The sequence below is a fragment of the Rhinolophus hipposideros genome (assembly GCF_964194185.1).
Source record: "Rhinolophus hipposideros genome assembly, chromosome: 15".
Taxonomy (NCBI): domain Eukaryota; kingdom Metazoa; phylum Chordata; class Mammalia; order Chiroptera; family Rhinolophidae; genus Rhinolophus; species Rhinolophus hipposideros.
This window is the reverse complement of record NC_138061.1, coordinates 32,382,566-32,404,508: the sequence shown is the minus strand read 5'-3', so window position 1 is coordinate 32,404,508 and position 21,943 is coordinate 32,382,566. Positions and strand designations below refer to the sequence as shown.

The 21,943-nt window shown below is 36.6% G+C and overlaps 1 protein-coding gene across 1 annotated transcript in view; it reads left to right on the top strand.

The window, feature by feature from the left end:
• Positions 1 to 4,093: 4,093 nt before the first annotated feature.
• The window catches only part of LOC308508542 (uncharacterized protein), a gene marked incomplete at both ends in the record, with an annotated part of 52,716 nt that continues 34,866 nt past the window's right edge, over positions 4,094 to 21,943 (top strand). Inside the window, 9 exons of the mRNA XM_081075419.1 lie at positions 4,094 to 4,198; positions 6,139 to 6,253; positions 7,892 to 8,090; positions 9,379 to 9,488; positions 10,425 to 10,561; positions 11,150 to 11,296; positions 13,156 to 13,227; positions 15,633 to 15,704; positions 19,153 to 19,378. Coding sequence (XP_080931545.1) covers positions 4,094 to 4,198; positions 6,139 to 6,253; positions 7,892 to 8,090; positions 9,379 to 9,488; positions 10,425 to 10,561; positions 11,150 to 11,296; positions 13,156 to 13,227; positions 15,633 to 15,704; positions 19,153 to 19,378 — 1,183 coding nt within the window. The remainder of the gene's footprint in view (positions 4,199 to 6,138; positions 6,254 to 7,891; positions 8,091 to 9,378; positions 9,489 to 10,424; positions 10,562 to 11,149; positions 11,297 to 13,155; positions 13,228 to 15,632; positions 15,705 to 19,152; positions 19,379 to 21,943) is intronic.

Here is a 21,943-nt window from a genome sequence, read left to right as displayed (position 1 = left end):
TGAGTTACATTCTGTCCAAACTTTCTAATGTCTATCAATACTTTGAGAAAATTTCATTATAGAATAATTTTGCAAAAAGAAGCAAAACTCAGTGAAAAGAATATGGAGTACAATGAGTCTTGTTCACTTCTTAAACTGACACTTTCTACCTGTGGAGAAATAATAATTGTGATGATTAAGCATATGGATGCTCAATCCATGGTATAAGAATTATAGATTAAGTAGGCAAGGTACTTTATGTAGTAAAAAATGAGAATTCATGGGAGAAGTTAGAAGCAAACAGAAATTCTTAACTGTTCTTATATGTTCCTATTTGAGAAGAGATGTTATTGTAAAATAGCCTGTCATTTATTCACAATTTAATTCAAAGAATTGTACCATATCTAGCCAAAGAAGTGAGAGAAATGAAAGTTGTAAACACAGGCAGAGTATAAAATGTGGTTCTTGTCTTTAAGAAGCTTATGGAGCAGTCAGGTGGCCAAAGCATACATATCTGAAATAATCCCTGACTAATAAAAGGTATGCTATAACAATAGCTTCCATTTGTTGAGTACCAAGCATTGTTGGATGTTTTATAAACATTATTTATCATTTTATTTATCTGAAGCCAACCCCACAGGTAAGTGTTATTATGAGCTCTTCTTACAAATGGCATCTTATAAGAGTCATGTTTTATAGGAAAACAGTGTGAATTGTTGATTTAGAGTGATAAACCAATATAACCTATATAGATTTCGTCTGGGTACTTTAGGCTAAAGGCCTCACCATGAAGAACTGAGAGTCTCTTGGAATTTATGTCTGTTCTCTTCTTAGTCTAACATCCTTACATCCGTAATGTGAAACAGCAGGATATCAATGTGGGGCACATTCATCAGGGAGCTATCATAGAAACAGATCAATGAAATAAGAGGATGTCGGAGTATCATTAAGGAGCGATACCTGAATCAGGCGGCCTTACCCAACAATTACAGTTAATAATGTGAGACTCAGATAGGGCAGAGCAGGTAAACACACCCCTGATGAGAAGTGCCTAAAGAAAGGCTATTTGCTTAGGACCTTCCACTCTTTACAAAATGGAACGCAGATTCCTCTTGCCTATGTGTGTCACCCTTCCATATTCAGATCCATTACACAGAAGAATGAAACCAAAGCAGCCGAGTGGGCTCTATGTCATGTCTACAAAACATGCCCTGTAATGACTAGTGCACTCTTGTGCCATCCATTGGGATTAGACTCCAGCTCTTTGTAAAAGCAGCACGTGATGCTAGCCACCTAGCCCTCCTCCCCTGCACCAGTACAAGCCCCACAGGCTCTCCAGTTCTTCCGTTTCAGAAGAGAGCTGGATCTGCTCAAACACAGGGGCTCCAGGTTCACTTGCCAGTGACTGTAACTCAAGAGGCCTCAAATGCCAATCACTCAGCAGAATTTGGAGCATCTAAGTGTCTTAAGAGAAAAAACCAATCTTGAAGAATTGCTCTATTTACTGCCTTCCCATAAGATAGTCCTGACCTGAGGACATAATCAACTCTCAAAGCCTGCTGTCAGAGAGGACCAATGAAGTGGGAGGAAATGAAACCAGGCAAGAAAGATATGATACAAAATAGTGAGTCAATTTGGGACAGTCTTTAAGATTAAATGATATTCTCATTCATTCTTTCTCTCATCTATTTACTTGACAAACACTTATAGGAACCTCCATGCTAGATCTCAGAGAGACAAATGAAAATGAAACAGTTTCTCTTCTTGTGGAATCTTGTCAGTCAGCTATTTTTCACAAATTGGAATGCATACAAACCACTTGAGATAATGGTTTAATTTGCAGATCCATAGTCACGCCCCCATAGATTCCCTTTTGGTTTCGCTGGCTGGGTTCTAAGAGTTCATTGTTTCTTACGGTGATTATGATGCCTGAGGTCTATGGGTCATAGGTAATACAAATCAGGCACAGAGCAGCCAGAGGGCCCTAGTAAGTCTATTCTGAATGGACTAAGACCATGTGCTTAGGAACTGTTCCTTTAGAGTCAGGCAACCTGAATTCAGATTCTAGTTCCGTCACTATCTGACCTCAGTCAAATGAATTGACCTCTTTAAGACCCAGTTTCATCTGAAATAAAATGGGGATAATATTTCTTATCCCTTGGGATTATTTTGAGAGTAAAATGAGATAACGTATATCTGCCACATTACTTGGCACATAGTAGGTGTTCAATACATAGTTGTAATAATAATAATTATTGTTGTTGTTGTTGTTGTTGTCACTACCATAGTGATTTACCAGAATTAAGCTATATCAATATTATATATAATCAATATTAGTTATATAAATATATTAATATAAAATTATATATTTACTACATAATTTATAATTATTATTCATATTAATTATGGTATAGATTATTTATATTGATACATATAGTTAACAAAAATTCAAGAGAAGAATTCATAGAATTTTCTATAATAGAATAGTGAAGGCATACATTTCCTGCAGGGTAAGTTTTGTCATCTCTTTTATAAGTTAACTTGATATAAAAATCCTATTCACAGTGGAGAATTGGAACAATTTGAGTAAGAAAGGGTGAAAAAAAAGAAAGAAATGGAGGAAGTGGTATTAAAAACAGAGGAGAGAAGAGTGACTGCTCTGCTTTATATAGCCCCACTGTATATAGGGGGTGCCAAAAAAATGTACACATTTTAAGAGATATTTCTATGTATTACTTTTTGAAGTTGAATTATATCAGCAATGTGTAGAATGACATTTGCTCAAAAAATAGCGTTAATCAAATGAATGCTAGTGTCATTCATTGTATTACAATTTTAATAGTTTTCCTTAAAATGTGTATACATTTTTTTTGGCACCCTATATATATAGTGTGTGGCTGGCATAGGCAAATGCATAATTCTGTAATAAGGGCATATGCTTTGGAGCTAAATTTGCTTTGGCTTAAATTTTGTCTTTATCTCTTCCTAGAAGAAAACAGAACAGATTAGCAGAGAGAGTGTTTTCTGACCTAATTTAAAGATCTTCATTTTGTAAAGATAATAGTAAATGGGAGGTCTCCTGCAAAATGCTCACTTCTGTTATTTTTGCAGTTGTTTGTTGTTTGTTATTAAACCTAGTTTCAAAGCCAAATGGGGACTATGCATAATATTTTTAACCTCCATAATTTTCACAATTTTCATCATTTCTGTTTGAAAATAACTTCTTTCTTATGATAAAGAAATACTGGATACAGAAAATTTAGAAAGTATGGAAAATCCTCTAAAATGAAAAAACAGTCAACCAAATATTCACCATTTAGATATAATCATAATTAAAATTCGGTACTTAGTCTTTTTTTCTTTGTAATTTGTCTTATCATTGAGCTCAAAATATATGCATAATTTACATTGTTTTTTTCCTTAATATTATATAATAGGAATTTCACATATCACATATAAACATTACTTGGTGTCTAAATAATTCAATTCTTCCTCACCTATAATTTATTTTACCAATTTCTTATTTTGGCAAATTTTACTATCCTAAGATATATAAAATAATTTTATACATAATACTTATACGTTATTTTCTTTTTGGATAGACTCCTGGAATTAGAATGACTGAGTAGAGGGTATGAATATATTTAAATTTGCAATACGTATTAATAAATTTCTTTCTATGAAGGCTGTACCAATGGCTCATTCCCACCAACAGAAGAAAAATATTAATTTACCTGATGACTAAAATTATCAAGTGTGATTTCATTAATATATTGGCCATTATATTTATTTTTCTGCAGATTATAAATTCCTTTCTTTTGTCCAATTATCTATTGGACACTTAATTGATGTTGGTTTCTTCCTTTCTTCTTTTCTTCCTTCTTTCTTTCCTTCCTTTCTTTCTTGTTTCTTTTCTTACTAAAAGGTCACCATTTCAGATTTTTCATGGGATGAGTCTTGAATAATCAAGTATGTTACTTGTTAAAGTACAAACTAGAAACATGTTTCTGCTCCCTCCTACAGTAGTATTATAGAAAGATTATACCAACTTTCAGTTTTAGAATTCTCTTTGATGATAAATATATTAAAATTTCCTTTCCCAGGCAGACCCAAAATGTGGCAGCTTTTAGCAGCAGCATGCTGGATGCTTCTTCTTGGACCTCTATATGGTTTTCACAAGAAAGGAAAAGTCACAAATCCTGAGGCTAATATGAATATTGTAAGTCATTCATTAAGAAAAAAATTAAGATAAAGAATTATTCATTTCACATCATTCAGATGTAATTGGTGTATCTGTCCAGTTTTCAACAAATCTAAATCGTTGTCTCCTACCTTGTTCCTTGGCATGGCTAACTAAGAGTTGAAAGACCTGACCCAAGTTGGGGCAGTAACATTCCCTTTCTTGGTAGTTTGAGCTGCCATCTGATGTGGCTTCCTGAAGACAAAGTTTATGAGTCAGAGTCTTACTGATGATCTCTATAGAGTATCCTTGAGTTCTTCCTGAGACTTTTTCTAGGGCGGGTTCTGTGATTTGTGAGCTATATGAGTGTACTCTTTTAGTTTAGTGAACTAGAGTTAGTTCCTGTTACTTTTAACCCAAAGTATCTTAACACGTAAGAATTCATACTAGAGGTGGATTGGAACAGAACAGAATGAAATACAGTGGAATGGAAGAGTGTTAGGCAAAAAAAAACAAACACACACACACACACAAAGAAAAAACAGGACAAATGACAAATGTCCACTATAAGCTTCATTCTAAATGGTATGCTCCATATTCCTGTATACATTGTTCACCACTGATGTCCTCACCCACTCCCATTTGTATTAGAACTTTAATAATCTTTAATAATAGAACTGTCAAAGTTTTCCAATTAGTGTCTCTTCTTCTTTGTCTTTAAAGTATCCAGCAGGAATCCCTAACCTCCTACCACACTGCTAAACTCACAGTCTGAATATATGCCTTCACATCCAAATTTTCCTCTTTCTCCCATATTCACACACATTTTCTTCTCCCTTAAGAACTTTTGGCTCTTAATTATTCTACAATGATAAGAATAATAAACATAATACAGCACTTACTTTGTGCCAGTCATTGTTCTAGATTCTTTATGTATAATCATCATAACAAATCTGTGAAAACATACTATTATTATCTTTATTTTACAGCTGAGAGAAATGAGGCACAAAAAGGTATAGTAACTTTCCCAAAGTTAATATGTAGCTAAGAAGAGGAAGAGCTGGAAGTCATGCTGTTTGTTTCTAGAGTCTGGGCTCATAACCACTGCTTTATATAGCCCCATAATGTATACACACCTCTTCTGTGCCTGGCATGGGCAAATGCATAATATTGCAGCAAGGGCATGTGCTTTGGAACTAAACTTATTTTGACTTTAATTTTGTCTTTATCTCTTCCTGGTTGTACAATCTCAGACAGATTATTAAATTCAGTTTTCTCAACTGGGAAAAGGTTGTAATTTTATCTGAAAGGCCATTTGTAAAGATGAATAAAACAGGAGATATAAACCATCTTCTATGCAGAAAGTGACCAATAAACAGTACTTCTCCTCTTCCTTATATGTCTGTGGTTGGAATGTCTTCTGTTTATCCCCCTAGATCCACTATGTATTGTTTTACACCTTAATTTCTCTCCAAGAGGTTGAGCTATGAGAACCAGATCAACACACTCCCTTGATCTTTGGTTTTCAGTTCAGTTCAACAAATGGAAATATTGAGCAAGAGATCAGAAGGAGGGAGGAGAATGACATCAGCTGATATATTGCTCTGACTCCCTCCATAAGGTCACCTTAGGCAGGCTATCTCTCTCTGCTAAAGGTTACAGCTCCTCTCAATGTGGCCCTGTCTCCTTGACTTTCTTCTTTTGGTTCTGGTGAGCACTCCCTCTCATCTCCCTTCAGGTAGAAGTTTGGTAGCAGCTCACTTGTTACCAGCCACAGAGTACTGCAACATTGCCCCTGGTTTCCCCCATTGGATGAGCAGATAACTTTTTATCTTAAGATTCCTGTTTTTCCTGCTATATTTTGTCCCGAAACATAGACAAAGAGTAGGTTGTGACTTAAAGTATTATGTTGCAATGCTGTATAAAAATCAAGAGTACATACATCATGAAGGTAGATATTTTCCTTTCCTCTTTTTCAGAGCCAGATTATTGCCTACTGGGGTTATCCTTATGAAGAGTATGATATTGTGACCAAAGATGAGTATGTCCTCAGAACTTACAGGATTCCTCATGGAAGAAGATGTCTGAGAAACGGTAGGACGTATTTTGTTATAAAAGGAATGTTGCCTAAAATTGAGATTCCTAGATGTACTGACAACAGCAAGGCAGCTTTTGTTCTGAAACAGAGCCCAGTGCCTTTTGGTAAAGGAGGGAAATCCTCTGCCACTGCTACTCCACTTCATTTGTATTATAACCCTTTGGAATTTTTAAAGCACTTTCATGTACACTGTTTATTTAGTCCATTCTCTTCTCCATCACTTGTCATTAGTTCTCCACCCAAGTCAGTGGAATATTTTTTAAGTAAATCTAACCCTATTAGTTCTATATTTAAACTTAGTTAAGGATCTGTTTCTAGCTCCCTATGACACAGGTTGATATCTGTAGAGAAAAGAGGGATCCACTTGGCAAAAACTCTTTACTCCTCTGATTTCATAGCTCCTTTTATTCTTTGGAGTATTGTATAACAAACTTCCCAATATAGAAAGGTTAATTATTTAAAGAGAAAACCTAGACTTCTAAAAAGAGAGGGGGACGAATTGGTGTTGACTTAATAGAACCTTTCTACTCCACCCAAATAAACCATTAGCTTTGTAAATATTCATGAGAATTTTGTTTCCATAAACTTTTATCTCATGATTTCTGCCAAGTAACTGACAAAATGCATGACAGGGAAAGCTGACTCTATGATGAGAAGCAGCTTGAGGGCTCAGATCAGAGGGGCTGAGGGCTATGACTGCCACGGCATTTGCCAGTACTTAACTTTAGCAGATTAGTAGTACCTCTGCTTTCTGTGCTCTGAAAAGGTGCATAAATGGAGATAGATCATAGTTCCTCGCTTCCAGATGGCTGAAGAACCAAAAGTGAACTGAGGGAGAGTCCTGAGATATGAACGCAGCATCACAAATGATAGAAGACAAAAATACTAGTCACTTCTCTTTTGTCTGTGTTTTCAAACCATTTCCCCACTTCCTTCATTTTATTTTCTGTTTCTTAGTCAAATTTTTCCAGTTCTACATTATGAATAGGATTTTTATATCAAATTAACAATTTTACATTGCATAACATTTCATTTAAAACTGTGCATTTTGCTTTCTGAAAATGCAAATTAAATTAAGCAATGTGTGTAAAACCTAGCATAGTTCCTGGCATTCAACAAATAGTATTTTCATGGTTTTTGTTATTGTTTTGAGAAAGACTTAGTTTTGCTATCAGATACTTCTTGAGAAATAAAGTGTTATTAATATGAATAATAATAGGGCCAATATTTATTGTGCTAGACTGTCTTTTATGTGTTTTAATTCTAATTTAATTTTTATGAACTACACTATGAGATAATGTGTTATTATTACCCATTATACAGATAAGTTAACTGAGGCACAAAGGGGTCAAGACATAGTAGAATAGATTTTGAACCAGGACAATCTGACTTCAGCACCTACAGAACAACACAATACATTAAATAATACAAATTTTACAAAGAGAAAAATAAGACATAGAGAAGATAAATAACTTGCCCAAGTAAGTAGTTCAGAAAGGAGGAGAACCTAGGTTTGCCTAGTGCCAAATATTATCTCTTAACCTCTCCTCTATACTACAGGAAGTGAGGAAAAAGAATTTTCTTGTTGATACAGAGTAAGCTGACATTAAATTCTTGTTGCCTGTGTTTTGCAGCTTCAAGACCTGTTGTATATTTGCAACATGGCTTAGTTGCATCTGCCAGTAACTGGATTTGCAACCCACCCAACAGCAGCTTGGCTTTCCTTCTCGCCGATAATGGTTATGATGTGTGGATGGGGAACAGCCGGGGAAATACTTGGTCCAGAAAACACTTGAAATTTTCAACCAAATCACCAGAATTCTGGGCCTTCAGGTAAGGAGATACGTAGTGATGAATAAAGTATGTACTTTGCTTATTTATATAGATGAACACCCTGTGATTTTTCCCTTTCTATCCAAGTGCTTTTAGTGGAATCCCCAAGAAGGAAACAAACATTTCCTCTTTTACCCAGGCTTTCTTCACAGAAATGCCCTTATTGCATTGATGTTTGTTTAAAAAACCCCACTTGGTGGTGGTGGTGATGGTGGTGTGTGTGTGCAAAGTATATATGCCAAAAAAAAAAAAAATCAAAATGCAAAGGTCAACTGTAGAAAGGTTAATTCCAGAACTAACACTTTGTCCATGTGGACCCCAAGGGAAGTTGACATGGGACTCTTATTAAAGAGGAAAACTGAAAGCGATCGAGAAATGGGACCAGAAACAAAGCTCCAGTTGAAAATCCTGAGAATCGGGCATTCATGATAAGCCAAGAGTGAGCCTAGTCCTTGTGCATAGATGACATGCAAATGTTTACTCACTGAGTGGCAAGGGAACTCTGCCCTCCATAGACTGGCAGTGCTAGAACCTGTCCCTGGCATCAGGTCTTGGGGATGTAAAGAGAAAGCCTGATGATAGAAGTATAAAAAAGCAGACTTTGCCAGCCCCAGCCCCTGGGATGCTGTTGGCTCTAGGAGCCAGGCCTGCTTGGGCACAGGGGCAAACCTCTGCACTTGTATAGGAGCTAAGAATTATATCTTGAATGTCACTGAAGCCATCTGTTCCTTGGCCTCATTTTTGCCTTATTCCTAGAAGCCATTTGCATGTCCTAATTCCACACCCCAGTGCAGGTGTATCATTGCTCTATTGGAAATAACATGATTCCCTAGGTGAGTATTTTCCCAAAAAGGAGCACCTGAGGTGATTGGTAAATATGCAAATGACCAGGCATCTTTTTTGGAAAGTCTGATTCAGTCTGGGCTAATGTCTGCAAATCTGTTTACGTTATTTTGTGTTTTTTTTTAAAAATAACATTCCAGGTAATTGTTCCTTTAAGGAAATTTGGTAAATCTGTTATATAATCAAGTGAAATATGACTAGCCTTAGAGGAAAAGCCTTTGCAGACCTTTGCAAGTCAGATTTTTCTGATTCCAGTTTCCTAACACTGTTACTCTCGCAATCAAGGTAACATCCTCAAAAGCTACAGAGATGCATAATAGCACATATTGACTCTCGTCTTATATTTTAAAAACTAGGTATCTATGTCTACAATGAATGTGTTTAAATATTGCAGGCCTAGCAAGGAGATATTTTTTCAAATTTTATTATTCTTTTTCTTTGGCAGTTTAGATGAAATGGCTAAATACGACCTCCCAGCCACAATCAATTTCATTGTAGAGAAAACTGGACAAGAGAGACTCTACTATGTGGGCCACTCTCAAGGAACCACCATCGGTGTGTTTGGGGCAAGTGTGATCTGAGAGTGTCAGAGAATCTTCTTCCATGTTCATGAAAGGGGTCAGGATTTCTTCCCTCTGTCCAGTCTCTATCTAGGGCATTTGAGGCGGGAAACCATTTCCTATGGCCGGTTCCTGAAAAGTAAATAAAATGAGGATGACAACACAGAGATTTTTTTTTTCCCCCTAGGGCTGAATTTGGAGACTGATTGATAAACCTGAAGGAGAGAGAATTATTCATTTGTGTACACAACAAACATTTGTCAGACACTGGGTTAGACGCTGGGGAAGCAGAGACAAATATGGTATTTATCTCTGAAATACCAAAAAAATTTATGGTATTTCCATTAAAGAGCTTGCAATCTAGTCAGGACATTAAAAACAAACAAACAAAAAAAAAAAAGCAAAGAATTGCAAATCCTGATGATTATGTGCCACAATCAGTGTGACTTTTAGTTCCTGGAATGCGTCGGGGGTAGCCTGGATGTGGGTGGGACCATGTTGACAGTGCCATGCGACACTTCACTCCCTTCACTGCTCCCCATTCATCTAGAGACCTCATCAATACCAACAGCATTTCCACCAGTCTTTTTTCTGTATCTTAATCCTAAACAGGTTTCTGGTATAAATTAGGTCTTTATGTGCCTGTACTATACTATGCGTCTTACAGATGTTCTCTCATTAGAAACTATAAACATTTGAAATCAGTATCATCCATATTTTACAAATGGCTGGATGTAGAAATCCTTTGTAACGGTGATAATGTCAAAGAATACCTTAAGTTATATATATACATAGAAAATCCTTCCCTACAAATAGTACTTACTCTGAGTTGTTGTTTTGTTTTTAATATAACTATAATACTTTTTGCTATCATTGAAAATACATTAAGAATTGTTTTCAATCTATAAACTAGTGTCATCTTCCCTTTCAGCTTTCATAGCATTCTCTACAAATCCAGAGCTGGCTAAAAGGATTAAAATATTTTTTGCATTGGCTCCAGTCACTACGGTGAAATACACCCGAAGTCCTATGAGAAAATTAACAAATCTTTCCAGAGCAGCCGTCAAGGTATGTGACGTCCCAAGTTTAAACCAGTAATAACTAAAACTAGCTCTATTTCCACTGATTTCAACCGCAGGAAACCCGAGACAAATGGCATTCTACAAACCTTTGAGACTATAGCAGGTGATTCAGGTTATCCGTGTAGGTTTACTGATGATGAGCAGTTTTACCCACAGCATCCAGGGAGCTCACGCTGATGCCACTAACCCTGTTGTCTTCGTGAGTGTCTTCTCTCCCATGTATTCTCTCCTCAGTTATAGATAAATCAAATGCTAATTTGATCAACTGATTTGTTTAATTTAGTAGGTTACATTTCTCTCCAGTGGCCCCTAGTTTCTCAGGAGCAGTACTGAGTAGTAGCTGAGATCACAACTTGAAGCCAGATGGCATGCATGGGGTTGTATCCTAGCTAGCTTGGTAAATTTTGGTCAAGAATGACAAAAGACAAAATTTAACAAACCTCCTGGTTTCACTGAGGACTAAGTACTAAGCAGATTTTACCTTCTGTCTAGTCCTTGTCTGAATTGCTGCTTATTTTCTATTCTTGACATGCACATCCATGAAGTTTGATGGTGTCTTAAATTGATCTTGCAGGTGTTATTTGGTGACAAGATGTTCTCTCCTCATACATTTGTTGACCAATTCATTGCCACCAAGGTGTGCAACCGGAAGCTATTTCATCATATTTGCAGCAACTTCCTATTTTCTTTTTGTGGATTTGACCCAAAAAACTTAAACATGGTATGTGTAAGTAGTCAGATCCGGGAAAACAATTGTTTTGTTGCACAGAGGTGAGGAGAGTTCATTCTGAATTGCAGGGAAACTACATTTCAAGGTCTTCCTTTTTGTCTCCTGGAACATAGTTTAGCCTGTTCATGGCTTCCAATCAAAGCTGAGAGTCTACCTACTTTAACGGGAAGACTTGAGAAGAAGGTTTTATTGCTGAAAATTCTCACCAAGTTTTGCTGTTGTCCAAAGTGCCACCATTGAAAATTCCTTCACTTTGATTAAAGCTATGGTTGTGAAATGTATTTTTCTGTGCCTGAGCCTTATCTCAGACCTACTGCAGTAGAATTTCAGGGAGTAAGCACAAGCATCTGTGTTTTTTAAATCCATTTTCTACTTTCATAGGTGATGTGGAAATAGCCATTTTGTGAACCTCTTATTTTTTTAATCCAAAGGGGTAAAGGGATGGCTCTTCAATGACAGCTACAGATTCACTGTTCAAGGGATACTGACAGGAATGCATTGGGGTTTTTCCGAGTCCTTTCCAACCTGAGATCCTTTCCTTTCTTAGTTACCACCAGCTGATCCACAAAATGGGAAGGGGAAAGAAGGGAAGTTATACTCTTTCCTCCCTAGCTACAGAGGAGGAATGTTTGAAACCAGAGGTGGAACAAAGCTGAAGTTGGTCACCATCTCTCTCACAGATTCTGCCCAGAGACTTGTAGCCTTCTGTCAGTGGAAGCACTGATTAACACTTTTCTCAGTTTTAGTCGAGATTTATAAAAAGCTGTTTAGCCTTAGCCACTGCCTTTTCACATTCTTTCCTACTTTCTCAATTTACTAGGGAAACTATGCTTGCCTATCACTTACAGGGAAGCATGTTATGTAGGCACAGCTAAGTAAAAAGGCCTTGAAGCAAACTCAGTAGAGATAACTTCAAAACTACCTTCTCAATATGGCCTAAGAGTTTGCTAAAGAAAGACTTCACAAAATGATACACTTGAATATTCACTGGGGGCCCTCATAGTACATTTATATAGACAGATTGCCCTTTTCTTTCTCACTGTGAGGGACTGGACTATGGAATACTATTACAATACCTGTAAGAACATTTCTTTTAATGGAGTATACCCAGGGATGCAGAAGTAAAAATAACACATGTCCAGAACTCAACTCTAGAGATTTTTGATACTGACTTAAAGGCATGGGTAGCTCATCAGTAGTTGTATTTTTTTTTTTTTTAAAGCTGCAAGATGTTTCTGATGCTCACTTTGGGAGAAAAGCAACTCTTTTTTGACCTCAAAAACAAAATGCAATTGAAAATCTGAAAAAGTCGAGGTGTTTTTGTTGTTGTTTTATCCAGAATAAATCTAAATGTTAACGGAGGTTAAAATACTGGATGGATTATGTGTGTCCCACAAACTTTCAAAGAGCCCTGTAGAATATTTGCCACATTTTAAAAATCAGAAAGTAAAAGGGAGCATTCAGATCTGTTTTCAACATCTTACAGTGAACAACTTTCTCTGAATGTTCTTTGGGACTTAGCACAAGGTGAAGAAGGTCCATGGGGCTTTTATCCCTTGTCCTCTTCTCCTCTTGACCTGTCTGAGATGAGACTGGAGAGACAGGTATATTACCTTCTGTCTTTGACCAGGGGGATGTCCTCTGTAGGCTTTATGAAGACACTGCTCAGGAAAGAAGAACAGAGCTAAGGGAGGGGAAAATTCTTAAGATGGGTTTCTTTGGTTAATGTATCTTCAGAGGATATAGTACATGTTTATTCCTAAAAGAGTAAAGGAAAAAATATTCAAATTTATTTGTGGTGTGATTAAATGTTTAGTCCCCAGTTGAGAAACAATGTCTTTACTTTGCAGAGTCGCTTGGATGTGTATTTGGCACAAAGTCCGGCAGGAACATCTGTTCAGAATATGCTGCACTGGGCCCAGGTAGGCGCTTCCTGTTCCTCAGGTGACACACACGTGTCTTTGCAAGATCCCCAAAAAGCCATCTCAGAGATCTTGCTTCCGAGTTTTGCAGGTACCTGCCACTGTCCGATTGATGTTTCTAGAATCAGCATTCAACTCACGTTGATTTCCTTTATTCCCTTCTATTCTTCATTTCCTCAGTGTCTGGTGTTTGGGTCTGGTTCCCAGATGTTCTGACTGAATTCTGATTCTTAAGATTACTCCAAACTGCCTTTTCTAGGGAAAGCTTGTATTTCTTCTTTGGGGAAATCATCAGCTCTAGTACAGCTTTATATAACATGATATAAGCTATTCCAGAAAGATCTGCTCATCCTCCAATGGGCAATGTGGGCCATTTCATAGAGTGGAAATAATGCTTTGTTCAGAGCAAATTTAATATTAGGGAGAGATTAAAATAGATTGATGGTTTCTGTTTTTTATCCTCAGTTTAAGTTTTTTTTTTGTTGTTTTTGTTTTAGTGTTAATGTATTACTCAATATTTGACAAGCTCAGACATAAGTCAAATTCAATTGATACAGTTTTCTGAGTCGTGTGTGTGTGTGTGTGTGTGTGTGTGTGTGTAGAGAAAGAGAAAGAGAGGTCTTGCCAAAGTTTTAATATATCTGAGATCCCTAGGAATTTGCATTTTAACTGATACCCTGATAAATCTGTTCCTTGCTTTAAAGTTGAGAATCACTGCTATAGATAGCCTGAAATACTAATTGAGGGTTTCTGAAATTCTTTAAGAGTTCCACCCCCAGGAGATAAGCCTTCAAATTCCTATAAGAAAAAAAAAAATGTTTAGGGCCTCCTACTGGTGAGGAGACAGACTCTATAATGGCCATGGCCTTCCAGACAATGTAACTTCAATTTCATATTTGAGCACTTAAACTATTCATTTAAATGATTTCATTCAGTCTCATTGAATTCATTCTCATGACAATCTTTCAATGAAGGCATTGGTATCCCCAGACTACAAATGTCACAGCCAATCTCTTAGGCATCTCACAGCTGACTTCTCCTTTTTTTTTTTAAGTATTAAGCAATTAATATCTTTATTAATAATTTTATACAACTGACTCCTCATAAAGAGCACTGATCTTTGATAGAAAGTCCTCTTCAGGATAGAAATAAGGTGGGAATAAAATATTTGGTCATAAGTTATATAGACAGCTAAAGCAAGGATGGTGATGACAATGATGGTAGTGATATTAGGAAAAGGAGAGATTTGTTGAGCATTCTTAGGTGCTGTTCATTTTTTATGCATTGCCCTACTGAATTTCACAACACTATGAAAAGAATGTTATTGTTGTTCCTATTTCACAGATGAAAAAAAATAGGTTTAGAGAAGATAAATATCTTGTCGTGGATCACAGATTCAATATTTTGTTAAGCCTGGATTCCAACCAGGTTTCTTAGATGCTAGAATCCAAGTTCCTAACTAGTATATTCTATTGCTTCCCATGGCCAAAAACTTGCAGAATTTCAGTAACAGCAGAGTACTGCCTCTGTCAGTATAAATCAGGTGGACATAATTGAAAACTAAAAATCAGGATTAAATGAATGAGTGTGGAAAAAAATACTTGAGATTCAAGTTAAGGAAAAAAAAAAAAACCCTTAGAGTAGTCCGAGAATAATTTAATGAAGTGTTTGTAGTAAAGGTAAAAATTATGTCTCTTCTATCCACATGGGTGGCAAAACAACAGAAAAAGGGACCCCAGGTGTGTGAATGTTTCTATTCTGATGTATGAAGTCTAAAAATTAAAATGCAGAAATGGGCATGCGCTGCATCTGAGACGCGCAGACATTGACCATGTTACTGACAACATGGCCACATGCTTAGTCCTGCAGATAGGAGACAGACAGCAGTGCTGCCTCTCCCACAGGAAGTGCTGAGGGCGTTCTGTGAATGCACATCCCTTTCAATAGTAACACAGCTGTTTAAGACTAGAGAGTATAATCATAATATCCTGGACCACCTAACAAGGATAATATAATAGCAGTCATTTTTTTTAATGTAGGAGATGTATAGCTAGTGTCTTTAAAAAAAAACATAAAAATGCCTAAAGCCAAGATATTTAAGAATCATTCAATTCAGCATCCTTAAAAAAATTTCTCTGTCTAGCATTGTAACATTTAAAGGTATCACTGCCTGAGGATTTTCATTGGAAAAGTATAGGGGGGAATAAAAGATGGCTCGTCAGTTCCAAAAATTAGTGTCAATTTCTATCATTTTTTATTATTTGGCTTCTTAATCTATTGAATTTTATCTAATGTGCTAAAGACTGAGACATAATGCCAATCTTTGTATATTTCTTATTTACTGTCTTTAAATGTATTTTTGTATAAATATTTTTAATGTGTGTATTATTTTTATTTTGTTATAGGCAGTTAATTCTGGTCTGTTCCAAGCTTTTGACTGGGGAAACCCTTATCAGAACATGATACACTTCCACCAGGTATAGCCATAACAGTTGTCCTCAGTTGCATACAGCAAATGAACTAATAAATATAGTATCCACTCATTAAGCACTTAGTAGGTCCCGTTCAAACTATGCCCTATATTTTATACCAATCGGATGCTATTTATTGGGATTTTACTGTGTATCATATCATTATTTTTGATCTTCACAATGACCTTGCAGGGTAAATATTATTGTCTTCATTTTTCCAGATGCTCAAGAGGTTAGGTAAATTGTCAAAATTATTTAGCTAGTAAAGAACCAGAATATGACCCAGGGATTTCTGGATCTAAAGTCCATTCTTCTCCCACTGTACTTATTTCTTCTCAAAAAATAGAAAATCTCAGCACTTAAGACCATAAAGATATATATTTTTTGTTTCTAGAGCATATTCTCTGATTTCTTACCCATCTCATAAAATGAGCTAACATTGTCCTATTAGTTCTTTGGAAAGTTGTTTACTACTCATTTAAAAATAACAACAATATAGGATCATTAAAGATACACCAAACAGAAATATCACCTTTAGGAGGAAGCAGTGCTTTCTGACAAAGAATGGTATGTCAAGATATTTCTTGACATTACCTATGAAAACTTTGGAGCAACATTTTCATATTAAAGGGAAATGTGTATTTGTGTTGTTGTTATTTTTTCCAGTAAAAAAAAAAGAAATTTAATAGAGATTTTGGCTTCTTGCTGATAGACTGAGCTCATATTAAACAAGTAGTCATCAAAGGTACACAGGTTTCACAAATCAGGGATGTGGAAATTTGAACATTTAAAAAAATTTTCAGTGCCATCATAGTAACTACAATACTGAAAATGCGTTAAGTTCAACTGGTGTGAAAATCTGATTTTTCTACTCAGCTGCTATAGTTACATGTTTGTGTGCCCCCACACACAAACATGCTATGTCAAAGTACTATTTACTCTTGTAATTAACCATTTGTCTTTGCAAGAGTATATAGCTGCTTTAGGAAAACCTTTTTAAAAGATGGCCTTACATGCTTGGATGAGAATCGAGTCACAGTTGTTGGCTTTATCATTATGCTTGTGGGTTCTAGTTTTAAAAAATGGTGATTCAGTTTCAACTATGCACCTTTTGTTTAGAGTTTTGGGCATAAAAAGAAAAACCCAAACAAACTGAGGGTGAACTGCATACATGTTTAAAAAGCAATAAACTTAGTCACAACTGTAAGTAATAACATTATAAATTAGACAATGTAAATAGCAATGTAATCACCAATCTCTTATTACTGAGAAAGTAAAAAATAAATAAATAAATAAAAATCATTGGCCAAAAGATACCATGTACCGCTTGGATCCTAATCTTAATCTTTTTTGCTTTGCTATCTTCTTCGCCCACACATCCCCCAGGGTATTAAATCATTGCAGTAAAAGTATTCTGATTTCAGGGGCTCCTTAGATCCCCCTTCCCCTTCTATCTTAAAGCTTGCTAATATTTGTTGTTGCCTCTGTGTTGTGTTGTCTTGTATCTTTCATCTCTATCTCTGCATTTAAATACTTATGCTTTATATTATTCTTTTGGGAAAACTATAGAGTGAGGAAAAGCATGTCTCTTCTGCCATCGGTTGCATTTTGCACTCGGGGCCCTGCTGCAGGTTTCCTGAGTGCATCTCCCCTTTCATGTCCTACTGGTCAGTGCCAGTCTGCACTCATTCCCTTCTCTGCCCTTCGCAGTGCCTTCTCATAGCTACACATTCTCATTTACCACTTGATCCTAAGCTCAGGTCCAATGCCTCCTAGTATTAGAGGGTACGGTGATCAGTGCTTCAAATATGTAGTAATGCAAAGACTCAGGCACCAACCCATCAACTGGCAGTAACACCTGGAAGGACTAGACCAGTGTGCTCTGCCTGAATATCACCCTGCTAAGGAAACTCGATGTGCACAGTCACCAAGTCAGGTCTGCCCCAGCCACATTTCTAGTCCTCTTAGAAACCTCTCCCTGGCCAAGGTCACAGCTTCCTAAGGCTCTATACCTTTGTCCATGTTACCTTTTCTTATTAATCTTGATGCCAAAATTGACTACAGTATATTAATCTGCTCAGGCTGCCATAAAAAAAATACTATAGACTAAGTAGCTTAAACAACAGAAATTTATTTCTTACAGTTCTGGAAGGTGGAAGCCTGAGATCAGGGTGGCTGCATAGCTGGGTTCTGGGGAGGCTTGCAGAGAGCCAGAAAGTGTCCTCACATTACCTTTCCTTAATTTTCTTCTCCTTCTTATAAGGCCACTGTTCCCATTAGATGTGGACCCAAACTTTACGAAATCCTTTAACCACATTACCTCCTAAAAGTCTTTTCTCCAAATACAATCATGATGGAGGTTAGGGTTTCAACATATGAATTTGGGAGGAATACAATTCAGTCCATAACATATGGTAATAGTTAAGACTCAGTGCCAGTAGCAGAAACCAACTTTTTTTTATCTATCTATCTATCTATCTATCTATCTATCTATCTATCTATCTATCTATCTATCTATCTATCTATCTATCCATCCTCCTTTACTAAACTTCACAAGAGCCAGGAACTTAAACACTGTCATCAGGACCCTCTTCCTCCCTCTCTCAGTTCTGCCTGCATACGGTATTTCCATTCTTAGGCTCTTTTCAAGACAGTAGTAGGATGGTGACTGGATGTACCTAGCTCATATAGTTCTTACAACCACAAACCCAAAGAAAAAGTCACTATTTTTCTTAATAGGGCTGGCAAAAAATTCCAGAGAGAATATGGGCCCAGTTTTAGTCATCTCTCATGAAGCAGTGTGGCCAGAGGAAGGAAGGACTAACTGGCCAGGCCTAGTCACCCTGGACCACTCTTGAACTGAGGGACTGCATTTGTTGAATCGGCACAGGAAAGGTGTTCACAGAAAGAAGTGGGGAGGGAAAACTTGGCCAGGAGATCAGCACCACAGACACAATTTCTCTACAGCAGGCTGGCTTTTTAACATCATATTTGAAATGTCTGTTTTCATGTATGGGTCTCAGTGCTCCCTGAAGAGTCTGCTCAAATGTCAGTAATTTCTCTGAACCCCGATTTCTGCATTTGAGAGGCATATTTATATTTATCCTATCCAATATTTTGTTTAAAAAGAACAAAGTCCCAGGCCACGCTACTATAAAGATGATTCCCCACAGAAATAAGAGCCCCTTTTCTCTAGGATCCTTTTCTATTTTCCCAAAAGGTGCAAATCAGGAATTAAATGGTTGTCTTTTAAAATTCACAATTCATTTTACTACACTAAAGTGCTTTCAAGTATTTCTAACATTTTAATGTTTGCATATCATTAAGTGTATCCTAATTGCACATTTTTAAAAATTGAAGAACTTGCTTAACAATGGATAGTTAATGTTACTTTTATAATGTTGTTTTTCCATGAAAACTCTTTTTTTTCCTGTCTCTCTTTAATTGAATTTAGCTTACACCTCCATTATACGACGTTACTAAGATGGAAGTTCCAACAGCAATGTGGAGTGGTGGTGAGGACCGTGTGGCTGACCTAAGGGACATTGAGAATTTACTTCCTAAAATCACCAGACTTATTTATTACAAATTTATTCCGCACTACAATCATGTGGACTTTTACCTTGGACAGGATGCACCCCAGGAAATATACCAAGACCTAATTAGAATGATGGAACAATGTTTCTAAAATTAAATACACCTTCCTTTCTCTAAGCAAGCAAGCGTTCCTAATAGTAATGTGGCACACATAGCCGAAGGTGACCCCTCCAATGATTTCCACCTCCTCGTGTCCATGCATTTGTGTAATCCTCACTCTTTGAGTCAGGGAGGGACCTGAGAGAGACTTGCTTCTAGCCTACAGAACTGGCAAAGGTGATGGGATGTCACACCCTCGATTAGATTATGTTTATGGCAAAGGTGATGGGATGTCACTCCCTGGTTATATTATATAAGAATCCATCTTAGCACACTGGAGCAAGAGATTCTCCTTGTTGGATTGGTGAAGCAAACACATATATTGAGGAAGCCCACACAGGAAGGGACTGTGTGTGGCTTCTAGGCCCTGCACATGGCCTTCAGCCGAAAACCTGCAAAGAGCCGGGCCTCTCAGTCCTACAGCTATAAGGAAATGAATTCTGCCTAAAACCTGAATGAGCTTGGAAGCCCATTTCCCCCAGTAAAGCCTCCAATTGAGAAAGAGCCTAGCCAGCACTTGGATGGCAGCCTTATGAGACCTTGAGCAGAGGAGGACTTAGCTATGTTATGCCCTGACTACTGACCCACAGAAACAGTGAACTAATAAATGTGTATTGTTCTCAACTGCTAAGCTTGTGGTAATTTGTTATTAGCAACAGCAAACGACTACTACTATTAATGATAATAAATTATTTTTGTTGTTATTGTTATTATTATTTTGTCTCTTTGGTAAAAAGCTTGAGAGACCCTGTCCTTGTTTCCCTTTGTCTTATTTCCTTCGTTGGATGAACTCCCTTGAACATTTCTTGTTTTGTAGATATGCTAGTGATGGATTCTCTCAGTGTTTGTCTGAAAAAGTCTTTATTTTGCCTCCATTTCTTCATTTTTTTTAATTGTTTATCGGTCATTTAGCGTGAGATCTGCCCTCATAATGGATTTTTAAGTGTACAGTCCAGCACTGTTAACTATAGGCACGATGTGGTGCAGAAGACCTCTAGAACATTTTCTTCTTGCACCACTGAAACATTATACATGTTGAACAACTCCCCATTTCCCCTTCCCGCAGCCGCTGGCAACCACCATTCTACTCTCTGCTTCTATGAGTTTAATTGCTTTACATACTTCATACAAATGGAATCATGCAATGTTTGTCCTTCTGTGACTGGCTTATTTCACTCAGCATAATGTCCTTTAGGTCCATCTACATTGTTGCATATGGCAGGATGTCTTTCTTTTTTATAGAATGGTATTCCATTGTGTGTGTGTGTGTGTGTGTGTGCACAGAGGGTGCAAAAAAAAGTATACACATTTTAAGAAATGAAAAAACTATTAAAATTATGCTGATGGTAACCACTTGAGCAACTCTTGTAGTTGCAGAAGTCAAATGTGACTTTTATTCATCTTTTGTTATCAGTATTATTATAATTTTAATACAGTTTTTTCCTTTCTTAAAATGTGTATACATTTTTGGTACTCTCTTTATACATATATATCATATACACACATATACATATATATCACATATATAAATTACACACACACACACACACACACACACATCTTACATTTTTCTTATCCATTTGTCCATCAATGAACATTTAGATTGCTTTCATATCTTGGCTATTGTGACTAATGTTGAAATGAACCAAGAGTACATATGTCTTTTCAAGGTCTTGATTTCAATTATTTGGGATATATCTATATATATAGATATATCCAGAAATGGGATTGCTGGATCATATGGTAATTCTATTTTTTGAGGAAACTCCATGTTGTTTTCCATAGCAGCAGCACCCTTTTGTATTCCCACCAACAGTGTATAAAGTTTCCAATTTTTCCACATCCTTGCCAACACTTGTCTTTTGATTTTTAAATAAAAGTCATCCTAACGGATGTGAGGTCATATCTCACCGTGATTTTGATTTCCATTTCTCTGATGATTGGTGATGATTAAGAGAAAGCACACAACCCTGAGACTTCTCCCACAGGAGGGAAGGAAAAAAGTGCATATCCATAGAAAAGGTTTGAGAGACTCCTAGAATCTTTAGTTGGGCTGATTAGTAAAGGTATTTTGCCTTCATTTCTGAAAGATATTTTTTTCTGACAATAGAATTTTAGATTGATCTGATTCATATTTTGTTGTTATTCTTTCAGTGCTTTAAAAATGTTGTTCATTGGCTTTTGGCATACATAATTTTTAGTAAGTATGTAATTTCTTATCTCTGTTTCTTGATACTTAAGGTAACTTTCTAAATTTGTTTTTAAATTTTCTTTTTATCACTGACTTTCAGCAGTTTGATTTGGGTGATTCTTATTGTGGTTTTGTATGTATCTTACTTGGAACTCTACAGGCTTCTTGGGTCTATGGATATGTAGTTTTCATCAAATTTTTGTCCATAATTTCTTCAAATATCTTCTGTGCCTTTACTTTTTCTGGGTTTCTAGTTACATATGTATTAAATCACTTGCAATTGACTCACAAATCACGGAGTCTGTCTTTTTCCCCTGTGTTTTTCTCTGTGTGCTTCATTTGAGATAGTTTCTGTTCC